A 25,975-nucleotide genomic window follows, 5' to 3' on the forward strand; every position below is an offset into this window, starting at 1 on the left:
TAAAATCCCATCCAGGGCCACCTCCCACTGTCCCACTGTCCCAGGTGCTCCCAGCCCCAGTGTCCAGCCTGGCCCTGGGCACTGCCAGGGATGCAGGGGCAGCCACAGCTGCTGTGGGAATTCCAGCCCAGCCCCTCCCCACCCTGAGTGTGACAAACTCCTGCCTTTATCTGATCCAGATGATTTGATAAATGAATTATAAAATCTCTTTTATAAACCCTTCGATCAGTTGGGATCAGCTGTCCCAGCTGTGTCACCCTCCCTGTGTCCCCCGTCCCTCACTGGTGGGGTGAGGAGCAGAACAGCCCCTGGCTCTGGGCACCCTGGGCAGTCAGCCCAGTGCCAAAGCTGCCCATGCACTCGATGGCTTTGGAAAGGTTTTTCCATGCTGAAGTGTCCCCAGGATGTGCTAAATGTCCTCAGGGAAGCAGGGGGACAAGGTGGGAACACCTGAGAGCTCAGGGCTGGGTGTGATCCCGGTGATTTTCACTCCCATTTTTCATCCCTCTGTGTGGGATTCCCATGGAGACCCCCATGGTTCTGCTCCTGTCCTGTCCACACCACAGCTGGGAGTTTGGGTTTGTTCCTTGCAGCTCTGCAGGGCTGAAAACCTCCTGGAATTGTGGCCCTTGATGTCATTGATACATTTCTGTCCCTTGCTCATTTTCTGGATCTCTTGTGGTTCCTCATGGTCTGTAGGAAAACTGAAGAAGCCAAACAAATGGTGAAATAAAAAGTGAAAGCCAAACACAGTGCTGGGAAATGCACATTCCTGGCTCTTCCGTGGGTGTGAAGCATTCCCATGAAGTCCAGTCCTCATGCCCATGGCAGCTACCTGAGAGTGGTGTTAAGTGAGATTTGGTGCCAGAGCTTCACACAGTTAAAAATCACCAAATACTCCATTAAATATAACTATCTGGGGAGATTGTGGCTTGTTCTGTCTGCCTCTTAACTGAGCAGAAAACAGAAACTGAATTTTTTACATTTTTACTGTAACAGGTGTTTGAAGTTGGGGCCTGGGGCTTGTGGGTTATTTTTTGTTTGTTTTTAAAATCCATCTATTTCTATGTAGAATTAACTCAGGGGACTATTTCAGACCATGTTTTTTACTTATCCCCCCCTTTATTACACCACCTGCAGGCACTTCTGGTGGGTCTGATGCTGGGCTGGAGCACTCCAGCTTTTATTTTTTTAAATACATCAACTTCTGTGTAGAATTAACTCAGGGAACTATTTCAGGCCATCTCTATTTTTTTTTCTTATCTTCTACAACACTTCTACAACTTCCAGGGAGTTCTGGTGGGGCTGGGGGTGCATTGCTGCTGTGATGCTGGGCTGGAGCATTCCTGGTTTGATTTCTTGTTTATTTTTTAAAATTCATCAATTTCTCAGTAGAATTCACTCTGTGAACTATTTCAGACCATCTTTTTGATTTTTCCCCCCTCTTTACTCCAACACCTCCAAGCAGTTCTGGTGGATTTAGGGGTGTGATATTGGGATGGAGTATTCCTGGTTTTATTTTTTTAAATAAACTTCTCAGCAGAATTAACTATTTCAGACCATCTCTGTTTTTTCCCTTCTCTTCTACAATACCTCCAAGGATTTCTGGTGGGTCTGGGGATGTGATGGAGTGTTCCTGCTTTTAGTTCTTATTTTTTTAAATACATCAATTTCTCCATAGAATTAATTTGGTGAACTATTTCAGACCATGTCTTTATTTTTCCCTCCTGTACTCCAGCACCCCTGGGCAGTTCTGCAGGGTCTGGGGTGTGATGGAGCATACCTGGTTTTAATTTTTTTTTTAAATATGGCAATTCTCCATATAATTAATTAGATGAACATGTGTTTATTTTTCCCTGCTGTACCCCAGCTGCCCTGGCAGTTGTGCAGGGTGGCTGGAGCATTGCTGCCCCTTTTCCTGACCCGTTTCCCTCCCCGCAGCCGCACGCCCGGGAACTGCCAGAACTCGGCGAGCGAGGTGGATCTGCTGGGCCCCAACCAGAACGGCTCCGAGGGCCTGGCCCAGCTGGCCAGCACCAACGGGGCCAAGCCCGTGGAGGACTTCTCCAACATGGAGTCCCAGAGCGTGCCCCTGGATCCCATGGAGCACGTGGGCATGGAGCCGCTGCAGTTCGACTATTCCGGCACGCAGGTCCCCGTGGACTCGGCTGCGGCCACCGTGGGGCTCTTTGACTACAACTCCCAGCAGCAGGTACAGAGCTGAGCCTGAGCCCTGATCCTGATCCCTGATCCTGAGCCCTGATCTGAATCCTGAGCCCTGATCCTGAGCCCTGATCCCTGATCCTAATCCTGATCCCCGATCCTGATCCCTGATCCGAATCCTGAGCCCTGATCCTGAGCCCTGATCTGAATCCTGAGCCCTGATCCTGAGCCCTGAGCCCTGATCCTAATCCTGATCCCCGATCCTGATCCCTGATCCGAATCCTGAGCCCTGATCCCTGATCCTAATCCTGAGCCCTGATCCTGATCCCTGATCCTAATCCTGAGCCCTGATCCTGGGCCCTGATCCTGCCCTGTGGCTCCAATGGGGTCGGTGTGGAGAGGGATGAGCTCCAGGTCCTGTTGTGGGAGAAGGGATGGAGGAAGATTGGAGGTGTTGTCATCATCTTTGTGCTGTGTGTGTCCTCCCAGGAAACTAGAGCAGATCTGCCTCCCGTGGCAGCTGGAATAATCAGAATTCTCCCAGCAGCTCCCACAGCACTGCCCTCTCTGGTGATCCTGGCTGTCTTGAGGAGCTGGCATTGAAAAAGAGCTTTAAAGTAGCAAAAAGTGCTAAAAAACCCCAAACACCCACCCTGGAGCCCAGGAAGTGACTGAGAGCCAACACCTGCTCAGCCCAAGTGTGAGCCCTGCACTGGGCTTTGCTGGGCCCCACGTTAGGTTTTGTTAAGCCCCAGACTGGACCCTCCAGGTCCCCACATTGGGCCCTGCTGAGCCCCATGGTGGGCCCTGCTGAACCCAGGTGTGAGCCCTGCTGAGCCCCACTTTGGGCCGTGCTGAGCCCCACATTGTGCTTTACTAAGCCCTACATCAGCTTTGCTCAGCCAGAGCAGCCTGAGGCAATTACAAGTTCAAACTTTCTTCTAGCTGAGCCTGGTTTAAACCCTGAGGGCAGAGTCCACTACTACAAACCCTTATCTGAGCCTGGCTTAGGTTTGTTTGACCTTTCTCCCACACAAGCCCAGACTCCCTTGGCTCCTGCTGAATGCTGGGCCTGGCTCCAGCAATCGACTCCTGCTCTGCTCCTGTTCCTGCTCGTTTGGGTAATGATTGGAAGCTTTATTGCTCTCCCTTTGCAAGTGTGATATCCCTCAAAGTGGAAGGGAATCCTTTGTTGTAGCTGATTGGAGGGATTTATAACTCTCCCTGGCTTCCCTAAAATATCTGATTTTTTTAGCAGAAGAGCCTCTGGCACTCTGGAGTGAGGGAAAGCATTGCCAAGTTTGTGCTGAGTTATCACAGCCTTAAAAGCAATGTAAATATCTGTGTTGGAGCTCAATTGGCTGCTCTGTTCTACAGCATCTTTGGGAAATTAATGATGGAAAATTTAATGATTAAACTAAATAGCTGCTGTAGAGTTCAAAAAGGGAAAAAAACGAGATAGTTCCAAGTCTTTGTCTCGCTCTGGTGTAAGGTCTGGGATGCCAGAATTACTTCTAAACCAGGAAAGTTGGGTGGTTTTTTAAACATTAGTGAGCTCCTTCTGGAGAAGCATTAGAGATGGGACTGGAACAGCATGAGTGGGAAGCCTGGAATTTGCATTTTGTCAGAGTTTTCTATTTAAGTGAAGGCTCATTTACAAGTTTGAGGAGTTTTTATTTATTTCTTTCAGCCTTTAAAAATTAAGATTTCAATTTTGGCACGTCTGGCACCTCACTGGTGGAAATAAACCCTCCCAAAGAAATGCAGAACAGGGAAGGGTCCCTGTTTCAGGGGTGATGCAGTGAGGATTTCTGGCTGGGTTTGCATTTTTTGTTTCATACCAAGTGGACGGGCACTGTCCATGTGGAGCTGATGTCACCTCTGTGTCACCAACTGTCTGGGAATCATGGAATCACTGAGGCTGGAAAAGCCCTCCCAGAACATCAAATCCAAGCTGTGCCCCATCCCCACCTTGTCCCCAGCCCAGAGCACGCAGTGCCACATCCAGGGATTCCTGGGACACCTCCAGGGATGGGCACTCCAAACCCCCCTGGGCAGCCCCTGCCAAGGCCTGAGCACCCTTTCCATGGGGAAATTCCTGCTGTGCCCACCCTGAGCCTGCCCTGGCCCAGCCTGAGGCCGTTCCCTCTGCTCCTGTCCCTGTTCCCTGGAGCAGGAGCTGTGCAGAGCCACAAGGTCCCCCCTGAGCCTCCTTTTCTCCAGGCTGAGCCCCTTCCCAGCTCCCTCAGCCTCTCCTGGGGCTCCAGCCACTTCTGAGCTCCATTTCTGTGTTGTGAAACCCAAGTCCCCTCTGATCTCTCCCTGATTTTGGGGGAGCAGTGGGGACACAGCTGCTGTCCCTTGGTCCCCCAGGCCCTGCTGGGCTGTCAGACAAGATCTGTTATTTTTTGTTTTCACCCTTGCTGCAGCTTCCACCTGCAGTGAAAGCAGACAGGAGCCTTTAGTCAGCCTGAGGTGCTGTGGTAAAGATCAGGAATCACTCCCCAGACAAATGTGCCCTCTCAGGGCAGGTTTGTGTAAATCCAGGGGTCTTGTGCCAGTTCCCTTAACTCCTGATCCCCAGAGCCAGGGGTCCTTGCTGCCCACTGCCACTCTCAGCCTGCGTGAAAGGAATCTGACTTTGGCCATTCTTTTGGCAGCAGGAAATCTGTCCTGAACAAGGGATCTCATCCCTGAAAGTGCCTTTTGGGGCTGTGTTGAAGCATCCCATCCTTGGAAGGGATTACAGGCGAGCACAGCTGAAGGCAGTGTGAGGAAGGGGAAGGTTTTACTCATGTCTGATCTAATTAGAGATGTCACATGTTGATATTGCAGAAGAAACTGGCTGGGGGAAATCTGATCTTCCAGAATTCCCATAACTCTGGGGTTCTGCTTCTTTGGAATTCCCTCAGTGAGCTCCTCCACGTGCTGGAAATCATCCTTCATTTGTCTGCACATGGAACAGCCTCACTGAAATGCTGGATGATCTCCCTGAACTCCTCCAGAACCGTGTCAGGGCTTTGTAGCTTTTCACTCCAAATGCATTTTCCAGCAGCCTGAAACACCCCAGGTGCAATTTTCTGGTACCTTTGTCAATTCAGGTTAATAGTCCTTTACAGAGGTTCCTTGTCCTTTTTCTGCTCCCCAACCCCACCTTTTAGCACTGATTGCTGGGTTTGGAGTGTGGGGCTGTGCTGTCAGCAGATGGAGACAGCACAGCGAGCCTTACGTGGAGCTGAGGATTCCCAGAGCTCCCCTGGCTTGTCTGGCTCAGCAAAGGCTGCAGTTGGGATGGTTTTTCTTGGCTCTGCTTCCTTGGACATTCTGCAGGATGAAATCTTCAGCTGGGCTCAGTTTCTTCTGAGGGAGTTTGAGCAAGGCTGTGAATTAAACTGGGGAGAGGTCACAGAATCCTGGAATGGTCAGGGTGGGAAACCAATTCCAACCCCTGCCATGGCAGGAACACCTTCCACTGTTCCAGGCTGCTCCAGCCTGGTCTTGGGCACTGCCAGGGATCCAGGGGCAGCCACAGCTGCTCTGGCAATCCATCCCAGCCCCTCCCACCCTGCCAGGGAAAAATTCTTTCCCAAAATCCCATCTAAATCCCTCCTCTCTTAGTTTAAGGCCATTCCCCCTTGTCCTGTGCTGTAAGAAGTCCCTCTCCAGCTTTCCTGCAGACTTTTTATGTCTGGAAGTCAGATTTTGCAGGGACTAGATGAGCCCCCAGAGCAGGCAGACGACAGAAGAGCCAAGAGCAGCAGGTGAAATATTGATGGTGAAGTACTGAGGCTGTGAGGGGGTGTGGATTCCTTTCTCCCAGTTTTTCTAATTCCCAGGTGGTTCATTGAGTTGCATTTGGGAGGTGTGGAAGTCCTCACATGTGTAAAGTGAGCACAAGTGTTTTTAGGGAGGTAAATGCTTGTTATGCCCTCAGGAGAAGGAAATAATAATGCAGCCATTTCCTCTCTGCTTCACTGTGATGGAATCCACATCAACAGGCTGGAAAAACACGTGAGAACTCAAGGGTTTGGTAAAATTTTGCAGCTGAAGAAAGCTAAAAAGCTCAGATTGCTGGGCCAATACAGCAGACCCCAAACCTGAGAATCTTGCAGAGCAATCCCCACATCAGGAGGAAGCAGTTTAGGGGATTTACAGGATTTTTTCCCCAGATTTGCTGATCAGTAGGATGCTGCTGGTCACTCCCACAGAGCCACTGTCCCTCATTCCGTGTTCAGCTGCTCCTGTTGTCCATGATCTCCTTGGTGCTTTGCACTCAGGGATGTTCCCAGAATTCCCAGAATCACTGGGATGGAAGAGACCTTCAAGCTCATCGAGTCCAACCCAGCCCCAACAGCTCAACTCAACCCTGGCACCCAGTGCCACATCCAGGCTTTGTTAAACACACCCAGGGATGGTGACTGCACCACCTCCCGGGCAGAACATTCCAGAACTTTATCACTCTTTCTGTGAAAAACTTTTTCCTGATATCCAACCTGTATTTCCCTTGGGGCAGCTGGAGGCTGTGTGCTCTGGTTGTGTCAGTGCCTGGAGACAGAGCCCAGCCCCAGCTGAGCACAGGCACCTTCCAGGAGCTGTGCAGAGTGATGAGGGCACCCCTGAGTCTCCTTTTGTCCAGGCTGAGCACCCCCAGCTCCCTCAGGGGTTCCTCACAGGGTTTGTGTTCCAGGATGTCTGTGGAGCTTTGCCCAAACTCCTGGTGATGGGTGGCACCTGAGCAGAGGTGGCACCTGAGCAGAGCTGCCACCCAGCTTTGTGTGACCACAAATAGCACCTTAAAACAACAAAAAGGGCAGGAAAAGCAGGTGTGTTGTGCACCCAGACTGCTCAGGGTGTTTTATGGCCCAGGAGGCAATAAAGGAACTGTAGATCAGATATTTTCCTCCACAAGGAACATTCTGATAGCCTCTGAGTGATGAGCAAACAAAGCTGTAGTGAGGGTGAGGGTTTGGCACACAGCAGGTTAATTCTGGCTTCCCTAAATGCTGCATTTCCACCTCATAAACCCAATGCTGATCCCTCAGATGTGTTTTCTCCACCTGAACTTGTATAAAGACAAAAATAAAGGTGGGTATTCTCACACAGCTTTATTCACCCTGCTCTCAAGAGAACCAGTGCCAATTTTTGCCTCTAAATAAAATAAGTAATAGAGTTTTCTTGATGTTTCTGGGCTTCTTCTTGATAGTTGTGGGTTTCTGCCAAAAATTTGGGCAGAATTATTGCTGTGTCTGCCAGCAGTTCACTTCTCTGAAAGGAGGGCAGGATAATAGGTGTGAAAATCGTAGGCATTTGGGCATCCAAGACTGTTCTGAGGGAGTGGAGGGAGAAAACATTTCTCACAGTGCTTTGTGAAGTCATTCCCACCTCAGAAATGTCCCTGGAAGTGAGGGGGGATGGACGTGCTGGATAATTTCAGAGGATATATTCAGCTGGCTGTTCTTAAATGTTTTAATTAGAGCTGAAGATGGGTGAATCCAGGGATTTCCTTTAGGGAGAGGCAAAAGAAGCTGGAAAAAAAAAACTTTTAGTAAGGCCCTGAAGAAAGGAAAAAAAACCCCAACCCTCAGAAAAAAATACTTAAAGGGAATCGTATTCTTTTTTCTTAGTGGGGAATAAATTCTCAGTAACCTGGAGAAGTGAGCTTGGGGCTGCAGGTAAAGGAAGTGTTTGGTCTGGGGTTTGTGATCCTGGGGCTGTGTCCCCTCTGCTGGCTCTGAAGGATCTTGGATGTCCCAAACTTGGCTCTGCATCTCTTTGCTGTCCCCTTTCTATCCCATTTCCCAATTCAGCCAAACTGGGAAGGTACACTGGAGTGCTGCTGGGGACCCCCAGGCTGCAGCTGGGTGTGAGCAGGAGCTGGGATAAATCCTTTGGGATTGAGGGAACAGCAGAGGGAAGAGCTGGGCTGGGGCTGGCTGTGCTGCAGAAATGTGGGGTTTTTTCAGGTGGATTAACACAGGCATTGATTCCAAAGGAGTTCAGGTCTTTTGAGGTGTGGAGTGGAGTATCTGTAGGGTTAAAGGAAATGTGTGTGAAGGGATTGCTGGGAAAGGAAGGAGTTGTTGCTTTTTGTGTGCCCCAGTTCAGCATTTTTGGTGTGTTTGTGCCCCAGTTCAGCAGTGCTGGTGTGTTTGTGCCCCAGTTCAGCAGTGTTGGTGTGTTTGTGCCCCAGTTCAGCAGTGTTGGTGTGTTTGTGCCCCAGTTCAGCAGTGCTGGTGTGTTTGTGCCCCAGTTCAGCATTTTTGGTGTGTTTGTGCCCCAGTTCAGCAGTGCTGGTGTGTTTGTGCCAGATTTCAGGATGCATTTTGTGTCTGATTTCAGGACAGTGTTTGTGTTTCTGTGACTGAGTTTAGGAGTGTTGGTGTGTTTGTGCCTGATTTAAGGGGTGCTTGTGCCTGATTTAAGGGGGTGCTTGTGCCTGATTTAAGCGGTGTTTGTGCATTTGTGCCCAGTTTAAAGACATGGTTTGTGTTTTGTGCCTGATTTAAGGATCCTGTTTGTACTCCCTGCCTGGGTTAAGGGCTGTTGGTGCTTGGTTTCAGGGCTGTCTGTGCCCACTTTAAGGGCTGTTTGTACCCACTTTAAGGGCTGTTTGTACCCACTCTAAGGGCTGTCTGTACCCACTTTAAGGGCTGTTTGTACCCACTTTAAGGGCTGTTTGTACCCACTCTAAGGGCTGTCTGTACCCACTTTAAGGGCTGTTTGTACCCACTTTAAGGGCTGTCTGTGCCCAGTTTCAGGGCTGTCTGTGCCCAGTTTCAGGGCTGTCTGTGCCCAGTTTCAGGGCTGTCCATACCCACTTTAAGGGCTGTCTGTGCCCACTTTAAGGGCTGTCTGTACCCACTTCAAGGGCTGTTTCTGCTCTCCCCACAGCTGTTCCAGAGGCCCAATGCACTGGCGGTGCAGCAGCTGACAGCAGCCCAGCAGCAGCAGTATGCCCTGGCTGCTGCCCACCAGCCACACATAGGTGAGTCTGCCTCTCCTCCTGCCTATTCCACTGCCCTCCTCCTGATCCGTGGGGAAACTGCAGGGGAAAAAGGATTGGGAGGGTTTAAAGTGTATTTTACAGCTGATAATCAACACGTGAGCAGAAGTGCTTTTTTCCAGTTTGGCTTGAGGGTGTCTCTTGCACACCTGAGAAGCCTTTTAAAGGCTGTGTGGCAGGACTGACACTCTCATGAAAGTGTATTTTACAGCTGATAATCAACACGTGAGCAGAAGTGCTTTTTTCCAGTTTGGCTTGAGGGTGTCTCTTGCACACCTGAGAAGCCTTTTAAAGGAGTTCCCTGTGTGGCAGGACTGACACTCTCACCCTCCTGAGGGTGCTGGTCAGTCAGCAGAGGCTTTGGAAGCCTCTGAGTGAAGCATAAATCAGGGTGACAGCACAGTGAAGTGAGGGGAAATGCACATTTTAATGTCAACTGAATGAGCAGCCAGGGGTCTTATGAGTTAAAAATGTAATTTATGCAAACACATTATTAATATCCATAAAAATTATTCATTAAAATATATAAAATATATGTTTTTATTAACTGGGAATAAAGCACTTAATCATGTGTAGAAACCCAGGAAAACAATGTATTAATGTTTTGAGCACAATAAGCAATTTGTGGTGGGAATTTGGGTTTCTTCTTGCCCAAAACCCCAGTATAAATGTGTTGGGGCTCTCCCAGCTCTGTGCTGTGCCCTTGTGTGCTCAGTGGAGTTCAGGGACTGAAATTATCCAGCTTTTTAACTTCCTCCCCTTCACCTCCCCTGCACACCCCTCTCCCGCCCACCTGGGCTTTCTCTAATGATTAAACTGTCCCCTTGCAGAGGCACAGAATGTTTTTCACTCTGAGCCCTTTCCACACTGACCAGCTGGAGTGCTGGGATCCTGTGGTGGGCACGGAGCTCAGGGTGGGGTGGTTTGGGTACTGATTTACTCACTGTAGGAAATACAGAGTAGTAACAACCTCCAGCCTCCTGAACAGGGTCTGTCTGCCCTGCAGCAGCACCTGAGCGATTGGATATAAAGGATTTTACCTCTTAAGGAGCATTGAATCCTTGGAATTGGGGTTTTTAATGCCAGATTTCTCCTCTGCCCATCAACACTCACTGTTGTCACTCCCTACAGAAAACCACCCATAAAAACCTTAAAACCACGAAACCAGCCCGAGTTTGGTGTTGCCCAGGCAGCAGCAGGGGGGCTGTGGCGGGGCTGCAGTCCTGCTGGGTTTGTTGTCTCTGACAGGAATGTTTTCAGCAGGTTTAGCTCCCGCTGCCTTCGTTCCCAACCCCTACATCATCAGCGCGGCGCCTCCGGGGACGGATCCGTACGCGGCCGGGCTGGCGGCAGCTGCCACCTTAGGTGAGACCTCCCAGCTCCCTCTGCACTGCCAGCCACGGGCTTGCAGAGCTGCTCTGGCCTCTGCAAGGCAAGCATCAGCTCCTGTGGGGGGAGAATTGAAATAATGGTGTGGTTTGAGTGACCAGAATTTGTCGTTAAAACTGGAGATGAAATGGGATGATTTTTGTTTAAGGCTCCCAGAGCAAATGGGAAGGGAACAGACACAAATATTGCTCTGTTTTTGGGGTGTTTTGGTGACTTACAGTAGCAAGGAAAATCTTTGAAAACAGACTTCTGAAAGGCTGGAAAGATGCAGGATGTGTTTCCTGCCAGGAAAGTTGTGTCTCCTTTCTGTTCAGTGTGTGGTGCATCCTACAAATGAGCTCTTCCCTGAAATTCTGTTGGAAATTTCCACTTCCCAGGAGGTGAACACATCCATATCTGCTGGGGCTCACACTGGGAACATGCCCTTTTCCAGATGGTAGCAAAGATGGAGCCTCTGCTCTTTCTGCAGGATCTTCCTCCAGCCATTCATGTATCAGTTCCCAAATTCCTCCCAGCTGTCACAGCCTGAACTGGTGATTCTGGAGGTGCCAGCTCCGTGCCACAGCTTGTCAGGCACTGTGGGGGACACGGTGAGCGTGGAACTTCTGCTGGGGGTGCCATAAAGCTCTCGCCCAAGTGCTGGGGAGAAAACACAAACATGTTTTTAGGAGAGGATTTTTAAAGGAGGAACATGGTTTTAGGAGAGGATTTTTATAGGAAGAACGTGCTTTCAGGAAGGGATTTTTAAAGGAAGGATGTGCTTTTAGAGGAGGATTTTTCTAACCATGCCTGGCTTTCCTTGAGCAGGGTAGAGGGAATGTTCTGTGCTGCAAATGAATACTGCTCTGTTTGGAGTGGGGCTGTTCGTGGAGGCTCCTGCTGCTGCCACGCTTCACTTGCAGCTTGTAAACTCATTCCAGTCCTCTTTTTGGATGGCTTGTTCCAGATCAAACCCACCTGGGTGTGTGTGGATGTGACCCTCTGTGGTCTGGAACAGTTTTGGTCCAGCTCTTACAAAACCCCTGCTGAGCTTTTAAGCTTTGAGGCCATCGTGGGGTCAGCTCTGAAGTGGGAATTCAGCGACTGCTGCCCCCTTGGATGGAGGTTTTAGTGGATCATGCAGATGTGTGTGAGGAGTTTGGGTTATACTCTGGGCTTTGGCCTGGGCTGCTGGGAATTTTGTGCTGGGATTATGCAATGCCATGGGGAGATTGGGTGGAGGCAGCAGCAGCCCTTGGCAAACGAGTGACGCCGTGGTTCCGTGGGACAGAGCCAAGGGCAGGGGCACAAGGACATTGCTGCTGCTCCAGGGCTCCATAACCCTCCTGGGATGGTGAATGGAGCAGGGAATGAATGAGCTGAGCTGCTGCTGGCCAGTGCCAGAGGGAACTTCAGTCAGGAGGAGCTCCAGGGCGTCGGCAGCCCCGGTTCCAGGCAGAGGAAGGAGGAGGTTTGTGAATGATTCCTGTGCAGAGAGGCTCCTGCTGGGCCCTTCTGCATCACCTCGGGGCCTGCAGAGCTCCTTTCTGGGGAGCAGCAGAGTGCACAGCAGCAGGTCAGCAGCTTGATTTCATAGAAAGACCTCATGGAGCTGGGCCACGTTTCCAGGAAGTACCAAGTGTGGAACACAGCGTTTTTTTCTTTTTCTGTGCTCTACTGAAGCTGAACTGCCTGAACTTTTGCAGCCTCTGACCAGAAGAAAACTCCATTTAGGCTGTGCTTAACTCGGGTTTTAGACATTTGAACTGGAAATAACGCCCCAGGGATACCTAAAGCATCCCAGAACTTGGCATCAGGGCCTCTACTTGAGTAATTCTAAATTTATGACTCTTGAAAGAAACAAAACAATGTGTAATGTGCTGGGTGTATTTATAGTGTTACACCACTGAGAAATAGGAGTTATTTTAACTCTCTTATCAGGCTTTGCACCCTAGAAATGACAAAATAAACTTCACGTTGATGTTTATTTCAGAAAAGCATCTTTCCTGTCTGGGCCTGAGCAGGTTTGAGAACCCTTTTCTTCTCTCATGACTGAGAGCAGCACTGGAGGAACATGAGACAATTTAAATGTTTATACAAAGCCAAAAAGCCTCCTCAGTGTGCCTGGGAGTGTTAAATTGGGAGGACTTGGAGGAGCTTCAGAGATGGAAGAAATGAGTTTGGAGTTTATTGCTCACAGTTCCTCTCAGAGCAGAGAGGAAACTTTTGGTGTGTGTTTTATGGCAGAGATAATCTGTCAATTAAAGTTCTGCCATTTTGGCAGGTTTGTCATGATTGTGAGACTGGCAGCTCTAGGATAATGCTCTTCTCTTCCCAACAATAGCAGCATTTTAAAGAACAAATTTGAATGCAGAGGGAAGAGCTTCCTAAAAAAAAAACCCTCATTTAGATTTTAAACTGTGGGGAAGATACTGCTGCCTTTGAATTGCCTTCCATCATTTGAGAAAGATGTCACTCAAAAAACTGAAAACTTGCCTTTTTTTAGGCCAGTTGGGAAATTTTTTCCTCTGGGGTGGAGTGTTGCAGGTAGCAGAGTGTTCCTGCTCTTTGTGGGGAGGTGGATGGATGCTGGGATGACCTGGTCGCAGGAGAAGCAGATCCTCCCACTGCACATTCTGGGGTTTTTCAGCCTGGGTGCTGAGCTGGAGCAGGTCTGGGTGTGTGCACACCCTGCCAGGACTGGCATTTGGGAGCTCCTGCAGTTGGGTTTGTCCTGGGTGCCTCAGCAGTGCCAGCCTGGGCAGTCCTGCCCTTCTGGGCCAGGGCTGCACCTCTGAGCTCAGCTGCTCACTGCCATCCCTAAAAGCAGCACCCGTGGGTGCCATGCTGGGAATTCCAGCCAGGGGCGGGAGAGGCAAAAGAAGCTGGAACAGGGATCACCCCACAGATCCCTGGGAGTTCCACAGGGATCACCCCACAGGTCACAGGGAGTTCCACTGGGATCACCCCACAGGTCACTGGGAGTTCCACTGGGATCACCCCACAGATCCCTGGAAATTCCACTGGGATCACCCCACAGGTCACTGGGAGTTCCACTGGGATCACCCCACAGATCCCTGGAGTTGCTGAGTTGCTGCTGCGGCCTCTCTGAGCTCCTGGGGCAGCTGGAGCTGCTGTCACTGCTGTCCTGCAGGAGAGCTTGGGGTGGCAGGCTGAGGTGGAAGCTCAAACCCCTCAGTGATGTCCTGAGCACGCTCCCAGCTGGGTTTGCTGCTGTTCCCTGCAAGGAGCAGCTCTGGCTGTGACACAGCATGGGCAATGCTCACTTCCAGAGGCGCTGGAATTTTCCTTTTCCCAGGAATGCCCGGCTCTGACGAGAGCAGGAGCAGGTGCAGTGTGTCCTGCAGGGGGTCAGCTCTGGGTGCTGCTGGGTCTGGCAGTGATGCCACGCTTGCCCTCACTGAGAACTCTGTTCAATAATGAGCCTCTCTCCTGTGCTCGGAGCAGCTGAGCCAGACTCGCAGCCCTTTCAAACCCAGCTGCTGCAAACTTCAAAGTCTCCTCTGCTTTTGTACACTCGGGGCTTTGGCAGCAGCCTCTGCCTAGGAGAAAAGCCCGTCTAGGTTGTGCTTGGTTGATAATTAGAGCTGAGACTAAAATGTCCCAGAGAGATGCCCAAATTTTGCCCAGATGAAGGAATTGCAGCAACTTCCAGCAGCCTGAGGGCAAATGCAGGTTAATGACTTGCATTAAAAGGGAGCAGTTGCAGCTCTTGCCCTGTTGGGTGCACGAGAACCCTGGCAGTTGGGGTCTGATGTGCATTCAGTGATTATAAACAGGTTAAAATCACTCCCTGCCTACCTGTGTGTGCCTGCTGAGGCACCACAGGCACCACCTTCACGGCACTGATTCATTTGCTGTGGGTTTTTTTCCATTTTAGCTGGCACTGCTCATGAATTTCCAGGGTGGAAGGTAAGAAATGAGTGGTTGCTGCTCCAGATCAGGAGCAGGAGAAGCAGATGAGCCTTTCTGATTCTGTAAATCCAGCAAGGATGGGCTTTGGGGTGAGATGCAAATCCAGGTGTTCAGCATCTGCCTGGAATTAGCCAGCACCTCCCTGCTGTGCACAGAGCTGGGCACCTCAATCCTAAATTTGGGGAAAGCACAGTAGTTAAAAACAGAATATGATGAGAGTAACTCTTACGTGTTTGAAATACGAATTTAATATTTGGCACAAAACATGGAACGAATGTTCTGAAGTGTGGATGTGGGAGCAGGAGCTCATCCAGCTCCTTGACATCCTGCAGGAGTTCAGCTGAGCCTGTTACTGTAAAAATCAAGAAGAAAGGAATAAAAACCAAAAGGAAAGGGGACTTCCAGGATTCCCCCTGCTGTCTCAGCCGGGCTAACACAGGACGCTGTTTGCACCTCCCTTTTTGTGTCATCCTCATTTTCCATGGAATCACACACTTGGGCAGAACCCAAGTCCTGAGTGTCTCCCTTAAAAAAAAAAATCCTGGTTTTATTGCAGACATGACCAAGATTCTCTAAAGATTTGTTCATTCCAGTGTCACACCTGACTCTGGCTCTGCCTGAGCGATTCCTGCTGTGGGGAGGGAGCCTTGGAAAGGGGATGTATTTGGGAATCAAAGGCAGCACTGCTGCTTTTCTGCTGACCTTTCTAAAGATACCAAACAGTCATATTAAAAAATATTATTGGGTTCCCATCCGTGTTATGGGGTGGGAAGGGCTCCTCCTTCAGCACTGAGAGCTTCCTCAGCATTACTCTAACTGGGATTATTTAAGGACAGAGGCTGCCATTCTGCTATCTCCAAATTTCTGTGGTCTCCTGAGACCTGATGAACACAAGGAGTCTTCAAAAGTGAGGCTTTTTCTGCTGCTCTCCAAGATTCTTATTATTTTTAAGCCTCTTAAGTTTGAGGAGGGGATGTGAAGTTTGAGGAGGGAATGTGGGAAGGGACAGGATCATGCAGCCTCTTTTAGGGGAGATTTACAAATGCAAAGCAGGGCTGGAAAAGGAGCATTTTAATACTTGAGGGTTGATGCACTCCAGCTGTGAAGAGGTTTGGTAATTTATTGAGGAGCTGAAGGTGGATGGCAGTGAGCTGTGAATGTCAGCTGGCATGAGAAGTTGTCTCTGTGCTTGAAATAAGGTTCCTCTGTTGGGCTTGGAGATTTTTGTTCCTTCTCTGTAAAACCAGGGCACACCAGTAAAAACATGGAATTGCTGCTGGCTGAGTTTGACCTTGTGCAGTGATGAAATTCCAGGTCTGACTTGAAACTTTATAAGATGTGTGACCCAAATGCCAAATGCCTCTGTGTTTGCAGAGGGTTTCACACAGATCCCATTAATCTAGGCATGATTAGCAGGTGGTTTTGGGTGCTGTGTGCCCCTTGACCCCCAGGCGCTCACCCTGCCCGTGCTGTGTTCCAGGTCCAGCTGTGGTCCCTCACCAGTACTATGGAGTCACTCCCTGGGGAGTTTACCCTGCCAGCCTCTTCCAGCAGCAGGCGGCCGCCGCCGCCGCCGCCACCAACTCAGCCAGCCAGCAGAGCACGCAGCAAACGCAGCAGGGCCAGCAGCAGGTAAGGCCTGGCACCTCCTGGGCTCTGGGTGGGGAATGGCCTCAGCTGGGAGTGACCCCCAGGGATCCTGGATTGTAACCCCTGGACCTGCACAGAGCCCCAGCAATCCCTGCCTGGGCATCCCTGGGAGCGCCGTCCAAACTCGGCAGCCTCAGGGCCGTCCATTCCATTCCCATGCCCATTCCATTCCCTGTGTCCCTGCCCCTTCCCATTCCCATGCCCCCACTCCCAGCTGCATTCCCATGCCCATTCCCATGCCCATTCCTGTGCCCCTTTGCATTCCCATGCCTCTTCCCACACCCCCTTCCTGTGCCCATTCCCATTTGCATTCCCATTCCCATGTAATTCCCATGCCCATTCCATTCCCATGCCCCCACTCCCAACTGCATTCCCATGCCCATTCCCATGCCCATTCCTGTGCCCCTTTGCATTGCCATGCCCATTCCCATTCCCATGCCCATTCCCTCTGAGGGAACAGCATCAGAGAGAGTTTCTTCCCAGGAAGGGTGATGGGACAGTGTAAGGGGTTGCCCACTGGAATGGAGTCCCTGTGCCTGGAGGTGTTTTAGGAGAACCTGGATGTCACTTTGTCACTTGGTGCCGTGGTCTGGGTGACAGGGTGGTGTCAGCTCATAGGTTGGACTTGGTGATCTCAAAGGTCTTTTCCAACCCAGCTGATTCTGTGGAAAACCCAACCCAAGCCTCCCTGACATGGCTCCAGCCATTCAAAACCCTGATGTTTTCTATGACTGATCCTCACCTCAGCTCTGGGTAGTTTTAAATGAGGAGAAAACCCTTCAGCCTGTCCTAAAGACAAAGGGACAGGAGCCATCTGTACGTTTGTAATTTGATTTATCTGTCATGCATGTGGAGAGTGGCACGTGTGGCTGGGTGGTGGTGAATGACTGAGTGTCAGTGCTGGGGGAACACCAGTGGGTCAGGCTGGGAATGGCCTGAGCTGTGCAGCAGCAAACCTCTGCTGCTGTTGGTGTGTGAGGGGAAATCAGCAGGAACCAGAGCTGGGCTTCAGTCCCCTCAGCAGCACTCCTGTCTGGTCCTTGGTGATGGAGGTGGCAGAATAAAGAGCAACTGGCAGCTGAATTCTTCAGCTCAGAAGCTGAAAACCCGCTGAAAACCAAACCCAGTGTCAGGAGGTGTTCTAAGGCCTTTACAGATGCAGCAGGCATGAGATGAGAGAGCATTGCAAAGGCTCAGGCTATTAAAATAAAATATCTCAGTGCCAGTGGCCTTTATGGGATGTTTCATTACTTTTATGGCCGTGGAGCAGGCGTGAGTGGGGTCGGGAGCGGGGTTTGGAATGCAAACCTTGCTCTGAGGGGATGCAGCAGGGATTGTTTGCATTAAAAGTGCTGAGGCAGAGGCTTTGGGAACCTGGAGCACTGAGTGTGGACGCTTGATTTGTCACCCTTGTGACATCTTAATAGAGTGTTAATAAAACCCACCAGCATTCCAGTGCTGCAGTCTGCACCCCCTGGAATTCCTGGCTCCCAGAGATTCCCTGGGCTGGAGGGTTCCTGTTGGCAATGGGAAGAGACAGGGGGACTGATTCAGTGATCAGAATGTGATTTTATTGTGGGATACAAACACTTAGTTACTCTTTTAGGGAGACTAGTAATGTGTACTACAATGATCAGGTTAAAATCACATATTCAAACTTATGCATATAACAGCATCTCTTGCTTGCAGAGTTTAATAGGATTTTCTTTTTCTGGTAAATCCAGCTGATTGAATCTTCTTGCAATCCAGGTCTAATTTTCAGAGTTCCATTTGCTTTTGCCAAGGCATCCTGTTATCAAATCTCTTGTGTCAACCAGGTCCCAAGTCCATGATCTGTCCTGTGCCCCCCAACATTCCAATAGGTTCCTGTGCAGGCTTGGGGGGCACCTCCCAGTCAGTGAACCTGGGGATCCTCCCCAGCCTCTCAGAGCACACAGTCAGTGTTTCCTGTTAATAACGTGAGCAGGTGACACCCACCATGTCACCTTTGCAGCAGGATGTGCTGAGGACACGGGGCTGGCTCATTTAATAAGCTGAGCTTGCAGGTTCCTGCACCAGCTCTGAGCAAGGCTCTGCCAAACCAAGCCTGGCCGAGGTAATTGCAGGGTGGCCACTCTGCATTGTCCCTTTTGAGGGACTCCTACCACAGCAGCTTGTCCCTACAAACCCCACTGTGGGCTCTGTGCTCATGATTTCCTGTGGTTTAAGTCTTGTGTCACCAGATCTATGGCCCCAGCAGGGGCTGGTGGCTTGGAGACACCCAGGTCACCTCCTGTCATCTGTCCCCAGCTCCTGAACTGGGCTTTGTGAGGTGTCTGCTCAGAGGGCTTTTGGTGAGGCTGTGGTTACAGGGACCAGACATGAGCTGGGGTGGGCAGGTGGTTTGTGCACACTTCTGGCAGAGGATGAGTGTTGGAGGTGGGATCAGGGAGTTGAAAGGTTGGAGAAGCCCTCTAAAGGTCATTGAGTCCAAGCACTGACCCCTGTTCCAGGCACCACTCTGGCACCACTCCGTGTGTGTTTTGCACACTTCAGGGATGGGGGCTCCACCACTGCCCTGGGCAGCCAAAGCCTGACCACCCTTCAGTGAAGGAGTTTGCCCAAAAATCCTCCCTGAGCCTGCCCTGGCCCAGCCTGAGGCCGTTCCCTCTGCTCCTGTCCCTGTTCCCTGGAGCACAGCCCGACCCCCCTGGCTGTCCCCTCCTGTCAGGAGCTGTGCAGAGCCACAAGGTCCCCCCTGAGCCTCCTTTTCTCCAGGCTGAGCCCCTTCCCAGCTCCCTCAGCCTCTCCTGGGGCTCCAGACCCTTCCCAGCTCTGTTCCCTGCCCCTCCATGCCCTTTTTGAAGTGAATTCAGAGCGAAGGAGGGAAGTTTCCCCCGCTGGTGCTGCTCCTGCCTGGTGACAGTGGCTGTCTCCTGGATCCAGAATAACCCAGTGGCTGTTCTGTCCTCTGCAGGTGCTCCGTGGAGGAGCCAGCCAGCGTCCCCTGACTCCCAACCAGAACCAGCAGGGCCAGCAGACGGATCCTCTGGTGGCCGCCGCCGCCGTCAACTCCGCGCTCGCCTTCGGCCAGGGGCTGGCAGCAGGAATGCCAGGTACCAGCACTCCCAGGCCAGGGAGAGCCTGGGAACTGCCATGTCCCAGGGCTGCCTTTGCCTGGCACCAGCAGTGCCTGCTTGGCTGGGTTTGGGGGTTCATTCTGGGGTTGGGTGTGTCCCCAGCTGGCAATGCTGAGGGGTCGCAGGGACCTTGTGGCACAGGGACAGCAGTGTTATCTCCCTGTGCCTGCATTGTACTCCAAGAATTGATGGCTCCTCTGGAAAATCACCTCCACATTTTTCTGTGGATCCTTCAAGCTTATGGGATCTGTATTTTAAACCTCAGAGGTTTCTTAGTCCTGTTCATTCATCTCAGCTCTCCATCCCTGCCAGGTGCTTGACTTAACAGGGGCTTCCTTCCATGATTGCTCTTCCAAGAGGCTTAAAAACAGGGAAAGAAAAGGGATAAAAGGGAGCAGGGTTTAGTTCTCATTTCTAGCTCTTCATTGGTGGAGCTGCTGTAGGAATTGTGACTCTGATCCCTGAGGCTTTGGGGTAAAAAGCTGCTGAAATTCAGTTTTTCAGGGTATTATTGTGATGGCAAAGGACGAATCTGAGCTCATTAGAATAACATTCAGATAGGTCCTGCCAGTCAAATGTAAGGAAAAAAGGATTATTTGGGTTTCAGATCTCCTTGCTGGTACTGTCACGTCATTTAATTGGGTTTTTTTGTTGTTAAAGAAGAATGTTGCAGTATTAAGTTACAAAGTGAGCTGTGCAGATTTCCAGCAGTCTGCAGATTTCCTTTCATCTCTGTTATTTGGGCTGTATTTGCAAAGCAAATACACACATATATACAATTATAGATATATGTTTGTACCTGTATTTGCAAAGCAAATATTCCCAGGAACATTCTTTTAGTGACCCCCCCACCTCAGAGAGTCACTGCATTTAATTTTATTGTTTTCATTTAATGTAGAATTCCATAATGACGTGCCTAAATCACTATATTCTGTCAGGCTGCTGCTGCATGTATCACCAGCATTTATGAGAGTTTATTTACATGTATTAAAAAATATTTTATGGTACCAACCTTCCAAAATACAGAAGTGGAAGTTCCCTGTGGGTGCACCCTGGCAGCCCCAGCTCTGAGCAATCCCAGCACACGTTGTGAAGCAGAAATGGTGCTTTTGTATTTTAAACCCTTTTTTACCTGAATTTGCACTGGTGACAGTGTAATAGAAAAGATTCAGGGGGCAAAAAGTCTTTTCAATATTCTTAGTGTAAAATATGGGGCATTTTTGGGAAAAGCAGGGCCGTTCTTCCTTCTTTTTTTTTTTCCATTCAGCTTTTCCTTTAAAAACCCTCTTGCACTGCACTCACCTGGACATAGCTGATGTGTTTGTCACCTGCCCTGTCACCTGTGCTTGCCTCTGCAGGTTACCCAGTGCTGGCTCCTGCTGCTTATTATGACCAAACAGGAGCCCTGGTGGTCAACGCTGGGGCCAGGAATGGCCTGGGGGCTCCCGTGCGCCTGGTGGCCCCTGCCCCTGTCATCATCAGCTCCTCTGCAGCCCAGGCAGGTGAGTCCTGTCCCCTCCCTGTGTCAGGCAGGTGAGTCCTGTCCCCTCCCTGTGTCAGGCAGGTGAGTCCTTCCCCCCCAGTGGTTCATACAGGTGACTTCTGGTCCCACCAAGTGCCTGCTGTGTCCCCAGTGTCCCCACCCCTCCGTGCTCCGCTGGCAGTGATGACAAACTTGCCCTCACTGAGATCCATGCAGGGATTGTTGTTGAGAAACATCCTCTGTGCTCAACTTGTGCTGAGCCTCCGGAGCAGCCATGGAGAGGGGCAGGAGCAGAAGCCTGAGTGATTTTGTAGAGTTTCATGGCAGGTATTTAAATTTGTCCCCTGGCACCAGCTTTCCTACCTGCTGGAGCCTTCAGAATTCCCAGTGGCTCCAGGAGAGCTCAGAGCCCTGGCAGGGCCTGAAGGGGCTCCAGGAGAGCTGCAGAGGGACTGGGGACAAGGATGGAGGGACAGGACACAGGCAATGGCTGCCACTGCCAGAGGGCAGCCATGGATGGGATCTTGGGAATTGGGAATTGTTCCCTGGCAGGGTGGGGAGGGGCTGGGGGGGAATTGCCAGAGCAGCTGTGGCTGCCCCTGGATCCCTGGCAGTGCCCAAGGCCAGGCTGGACACTGGGGCTGGGAGCACCTGGGACAGTGGGAGGTGTCCCTGGGGTGGAACAGGATGAGTTTAAGGTCCTTTCCAACCCAAGCCATGCCATGATTTGTGCTTTATGACACAACCGTGCCTAAAAAGGCCTTTGCCATGAGTTGCTTTGGCATTTATTTGGGTTCCTTGGGAGTTCAAGGCTTTTAAAAGGATTTTTCAGTCCGTTGGTGTGAGCAGCCCCTGCCAGCACTGGGCTCAGATTATGAAATGGGCCTTTTAATTGTTTTCTTGTAGCTCTTGTTTATTTTGCTTTTTCTTTAACTTTGGAACTGGCTGAAAACCAAAAATCCTCGGGTTCGATGTTCTTGGCACCGAGGTTCATGTTTCATGTGCTGAAGAATCATCTCAATTATTTCAAAACTCTGGTTTCTTAACTGGCCCTTGTGAGTGTGGGGCTGCACTGATTGGGCTCTTGGGTCTTTGGAGAAAGAGCAATTCCTGGTTTTGATCTGTGCAGCTACAGCAGCACAAGAGCAGCAATAACAGCTGGGCATGGCTGGAGTCTGGGGGCTGGGGACAGCTCAGATAGAATAAACAGAGATGCATGCAGAGTTTGGTCCTGAAAGAAAAAAATTGTAGCAATTCAAAACTACCTGCTAAGTTTTAACTTCCAGAACTGTGGCGAAAATGAGTTTTTTCAGTGCCTTTTCCATTTTTTGCCCATTTTTGCGTCCCGCAGCTGTGGCGGCGGCCGCGGCGTCGGCCAACGGAGCAGCAGGAGGGCTGGCAGGGACCACCAACGGCCCCTTCCGACCCCTGGGCACGCAGCAGCCCCAGCCCCAGCCCCAGCAGCAGCCCACCAACAACCTGGCCTCCAGCTCCTTCTACGGCAACAACTCCCTGAGCAGCAACTCGCAGAGCAGCTCGCTGTTCTCGCAGGGCTCGGCCCAGCCCGCCAACACCTCGCTGGGCTTCGGCAGCAGCAGCTCCCTGGGAGCCACGCTGGGCTCGGCGCTGGGCGGCTTCGGCACGGCAGGTGAGGAGAGCAGCTCTGGGACTGCCAGCCAGGGGTGGCTGTGGGTCAGCAGTGGGATGGGGCTGCTGAGCACGCCTCTGGTTCATCACAGGCTGATTTGTTCCAAGAATGGAGCTTTGCACCTTGGCTAAGGGAGCTTTGTGAAATGGGTTTGTATGTGTGGAGTGTTTTAGTGGTGATACTGACAGTGACAGCTTGCAAACTTTGGTGTGTGTAACAAATGATGGAGAAAACTATCAAAGAAGTTTTTATCATACAAGAGATAGACGTAGGAAATGGATACAGAGAGAGTCTCAAAATCTTACAGAGATAGTGGATGAAGGTATAGACATGGAGGAAGGTTTTGAATTAAGACCCTGGAACCAGTGAGACTTTTTTGAACAATGACTTGGAATTGCCATCAGACATGACTTACACCCTTTGAACTGACTGGACTTTCACAGCATTAAAATTGCTGTGTTGTAACAGAGCAATGCTTAATGCGAGCAAAAAAGATGCATTGAACAAGTAATAAGCAGATAGATTCTAGTGAAGCTATGAAACACAAGGTAGTTAATGAACGACACGGTTATGGAGGTTTCTTTTTAGTTGAACCAAGAGGGGGAATTTTAGGAATCACCAACAGGATGGGACTGCTGAGGGCTGTTTCTTGAGCTGTTGATTTTCCAGCATCACTCTCCTGACATGGTTGTAACATGGGAAGATGCCAGCAGCTCACATCCCCAACAGCAGACACAGAACTCAATGTTACAACTCACTTTAAAAGCTGGGATATGGATATGGGAGAGAGAGCATGTGCAAGGACCCCCTGGGGGTCTGAAAATGCCCACAGTGTGCCCTGCCTGGGACTACAGCAGCACAGGGGGGAGGCAAGACATGGAGGAGTACAGAACAATGATTATGAGAGGAATCCAAGAGGCAGCTCCACGTAATCAAAATGCCCTTAAGGCTTTGCATGAGCAGCAGAAGAGGGAAGAAACCCCAACAGTGGTTAGAAAGGTTGAGGAAAAATATGAGCAATATATGGGAAAAATATGGGCAATACTCAGGGGTTGGCCCTGGCACGGTGGCTGGACAGATCTTACTAAAGATAAATTTTGACCAATCACACAAAGCAAAAGCACTGACAGTACTTCTGTCCAACCACTGTAAGCACATGTACCTTTTGCTAGATCAATGCTTGCTTATTTCTAATACCATACCTGCTTGTAGGCCTTAAAACACAATGCACAGAGCTTCATTCTTAAGCTTAGAACTTCGTAACATCTCACTAGATATACTTTTCTGTAGCTTAGGGAGTTAGATTCTAGACAAGTGTTAATACACAAACCATTGTTCTATTTGTCCTTACTTTCTACATCTTGCATCATTTTTCTGCTGACAGATCTTATGGTTACTGCTTAGTTCTAATCACAGTTGTGCTGTCTCTGAGGCCTGCCTTTTGCAGCTTTCCCAAAACCCTGTGATTTTAAGGATTCCCACACCTGGGAAAGGAGCATGAGGGGAACTCCACATTTCAGGAGTTTGTGCTCTGAGCTGAGCCCTCCTCATCCATCCCAACCTAACTGGGAATTTTCCTTTAGGGACTACTTCAGGCTTCAAAATCTGCAGCAGTTCTTGGCAAAAATGCTTTTAGTAGGTGATAATTAGCAGTAGCAGAGTAATTAACTTGGAAGTGTTTTCCCCTGCATATGCAGTACTGGGCTCACAGGAATTGGTTCCAGAGTGTGTCAACCCCTCTCACCTCGGAGTAAAGGCTGAGGAACTCCCCATGCCTTTAAAAAAGCTGATCTGAGGTGGTTTCTGTGCTTTATCCTGGGAATTGTTCCCATCACACACCAAAAGAATCACTCTGTGGTTGTAGACACCTCCCATCCGTGCTTTGATGATGTTGGGCAGCTGGAGACCAAGGCTCCTTTCAGAATCAAACTCATCCAGAGATGTCTGTGGTTTTTTAGGTTTTTCTTCCCCTTAGGTTTGTGGTTTTTTTGAAGTGGAACAATTGTTTTAATTACTGCTCAGTCTCAGTGCAGTAATTATGTCCTGAACTTTGCTGCTCTCATCAAGAGTGAGGGGCAGGCTCCAGCCTGGCTCCATCAGAACAGGCTCAGGGAGAGGCTGTTACCTCACAGAGGAACAGTTTGCAATAAAAAGTTATTCTAAATATTTGTCTTCAACCCAGCCTTGAGAATTGGAACCATCTTGGTTCCAGGTAAACAAAGCATTTGCTTCTCTCACCTCAGTTTATTTAACTAATTGAATTCCATGAGTGGTTTGCTCAGTGCCAAGATTCACAAAGATGTTTTCCCTCAATCAATGAATAAAACTTTGATCCTGCTGCTTCTGAAGCCTGTGTGCACTCACCAAAAATGATCAGTTCATTGCAGTTAACAATTTCACTGTTTATTAAACAAGATTTTAATGCAAAATTGATTTTTTCCCCTTGCAAGTTGACAGTGCATTTAAAGAGTTTGTATTTGCCTATCGAGACAGCTCTTAAAAACCATGGGGGTTAGGAGTGAAATTGAATTCTGATTGCCAGCTCCATAAAGCTGGGGGCAAGCAGGAGCTGATTTCTCACCTGCTGGAAGGTGAGCACAGGGATTTCAGAGAGCTGTGCACCAGGCTGGGCTCGCTCCTGAGCCAACATGGGGAGAGTCTCCTGGGGCTGGGGCTCAGCTCTGATGGCCGGGAACAGGAGGGGGAGTTCAGATCTGCCTCATCCAGGAGTGCTCTGGGGAGCTCACACCTTCTCCTGAAGGGCCAGAGCAAAGGGCTCAGCGTGTCCCCAAAGTGCTTGGTGTGTCCCCAAGTACTCGGCATGTCCCCAAAGGTCTCAGCATGTCTCCAAGGTCTCGTCTTGTCCCCAAAGGTCTCAGTGTGTCCCCAAAGGTCTCAGCGTGTCCCCAAGTGCTCAGCATGTCCCTAAGTGCTCAGTGTGTCCCCAAAGTGCTTGGTGTGTCCCCAAGTACTCGGCATGTCCCCAAAGGTCTCAGCATGTCTCCAAGGTCTCGTCTTGTCCCCAAAGGTCTCAGTGTGTCCCCAAAGGTCTCAGCGTGTCCCCAAGTGCTCAGCATGTCCCTAAGTGCTCAGTGTGTCCCCAAAGTGCTTGGTGTGTCCCCAAGCTCTGAGTGTGTCTCCAAGGTGCTCAGCATGTCCCAAAGGTCTTGGTATGTCTCCAAGTACTCAGTGTGTCCGCAGGGTCTCAGTGTGTCCCCAAAGTGCTTGGTGTGTCCCCAAGCTCTGAGTGTGTCTCCAAGGTGCTCAGTATGTCTCCAAGGTGCTCAGTATGTCCCAAAGGTCTCGGTATGTCTCCAAGTACTCAGTGTGTCCCCAGGGTCTCAGTGTGTCCCCAAAGTGCTTGGTGTGTCCCCCAAGTGCTCGGCATGTCCCCAAAGGTCTCAACACGTCTCCAAGGTCTCATCTTGTCCCCAAAGGTCTCAGCATGTCCACAAGTGCTTGGTGTGTCCCCAGAGGTCTCAGTGTGTCCCCAAGGTCTCAGCATGTCCTCAGAGGTCTCAGTGTGCCCCCAAAGCGTGGTCCCTTCCTTTAGGGAGATATTTATCCTTTGACCTTTCTACGTAGGGAATTTTGGAGCTGTTTCT

At 50.3% G+C, this 25,975-nt stretch overlaps 1 protein-coding gene and 1 non-coding gene across 7 annotated transcripts in view; both read left to right on the top strand.

The window, feature by feature from the left end:
- PUM1 (pumilio RNA binding family member 1) overlaps positions 1-25,975 on the top strand; it is an 80,600-nt gene that overhangs the window by 33,746 nt on the left and 20,879 nt on the right. For 4 of the 6 annotated variants that reach the window (XM_039729108.1, XM_039729110.1, XM_039729107.1 and 1 more), the window contains exons 7-13: positions 1,942-2,212; positions 9,055-9,148; positions 10,427-10,531; positions 15,951-16,102; positions 19,077-19,215; positions 20,598-20,741; positions 22,074-22,370. In XM_039729108.1, the coding sequence (XP_039585042.1) occupies positions 1,942-2,212; positions 9,055-9,148; positions 10,427-10,531; positions 15,951-16,102; positions 19,077-19,215; positions 20,598-20,741; positions 22,074-22,370 (1,202 nt within the window). The remainder of the gene's footprint in view (positions 1-1,941; positions 2,213-9,054; positions 9,149-10,426; positions 10,532-15,950; positions 16,103-19,076; positions 19,216-20,597; positions 20,742-22,073; positions 22,371-25,975) is intronic. The other 2 variants (XM_039729105.1, XM_039729109.1) reach the window with 1 other exon arrangement.
- Positions 13,928-14,012, top strand: LOC120511763. Its single transcript, XR_005629824.1, has one exon. It is a non-coding gene; the product is annotated as a small nucleolar RNA SNORD103/SNORD85 (small nucleolar RNA).

Source organism: Passer montanus, unplaced genomic scaffold (assembly GCF_014805655.1).
Source record: "Passer montanus isolate IOZ18808 unplaced genomic scaffold, ASM1480565v1 scaffold68, whole genome shotgun sequence".
Lineage (NCBI taxonomy): Eukaryota > Metazoa > Chordata > Aves > Passeriformes > Passeridae > Passer > Passer montanus.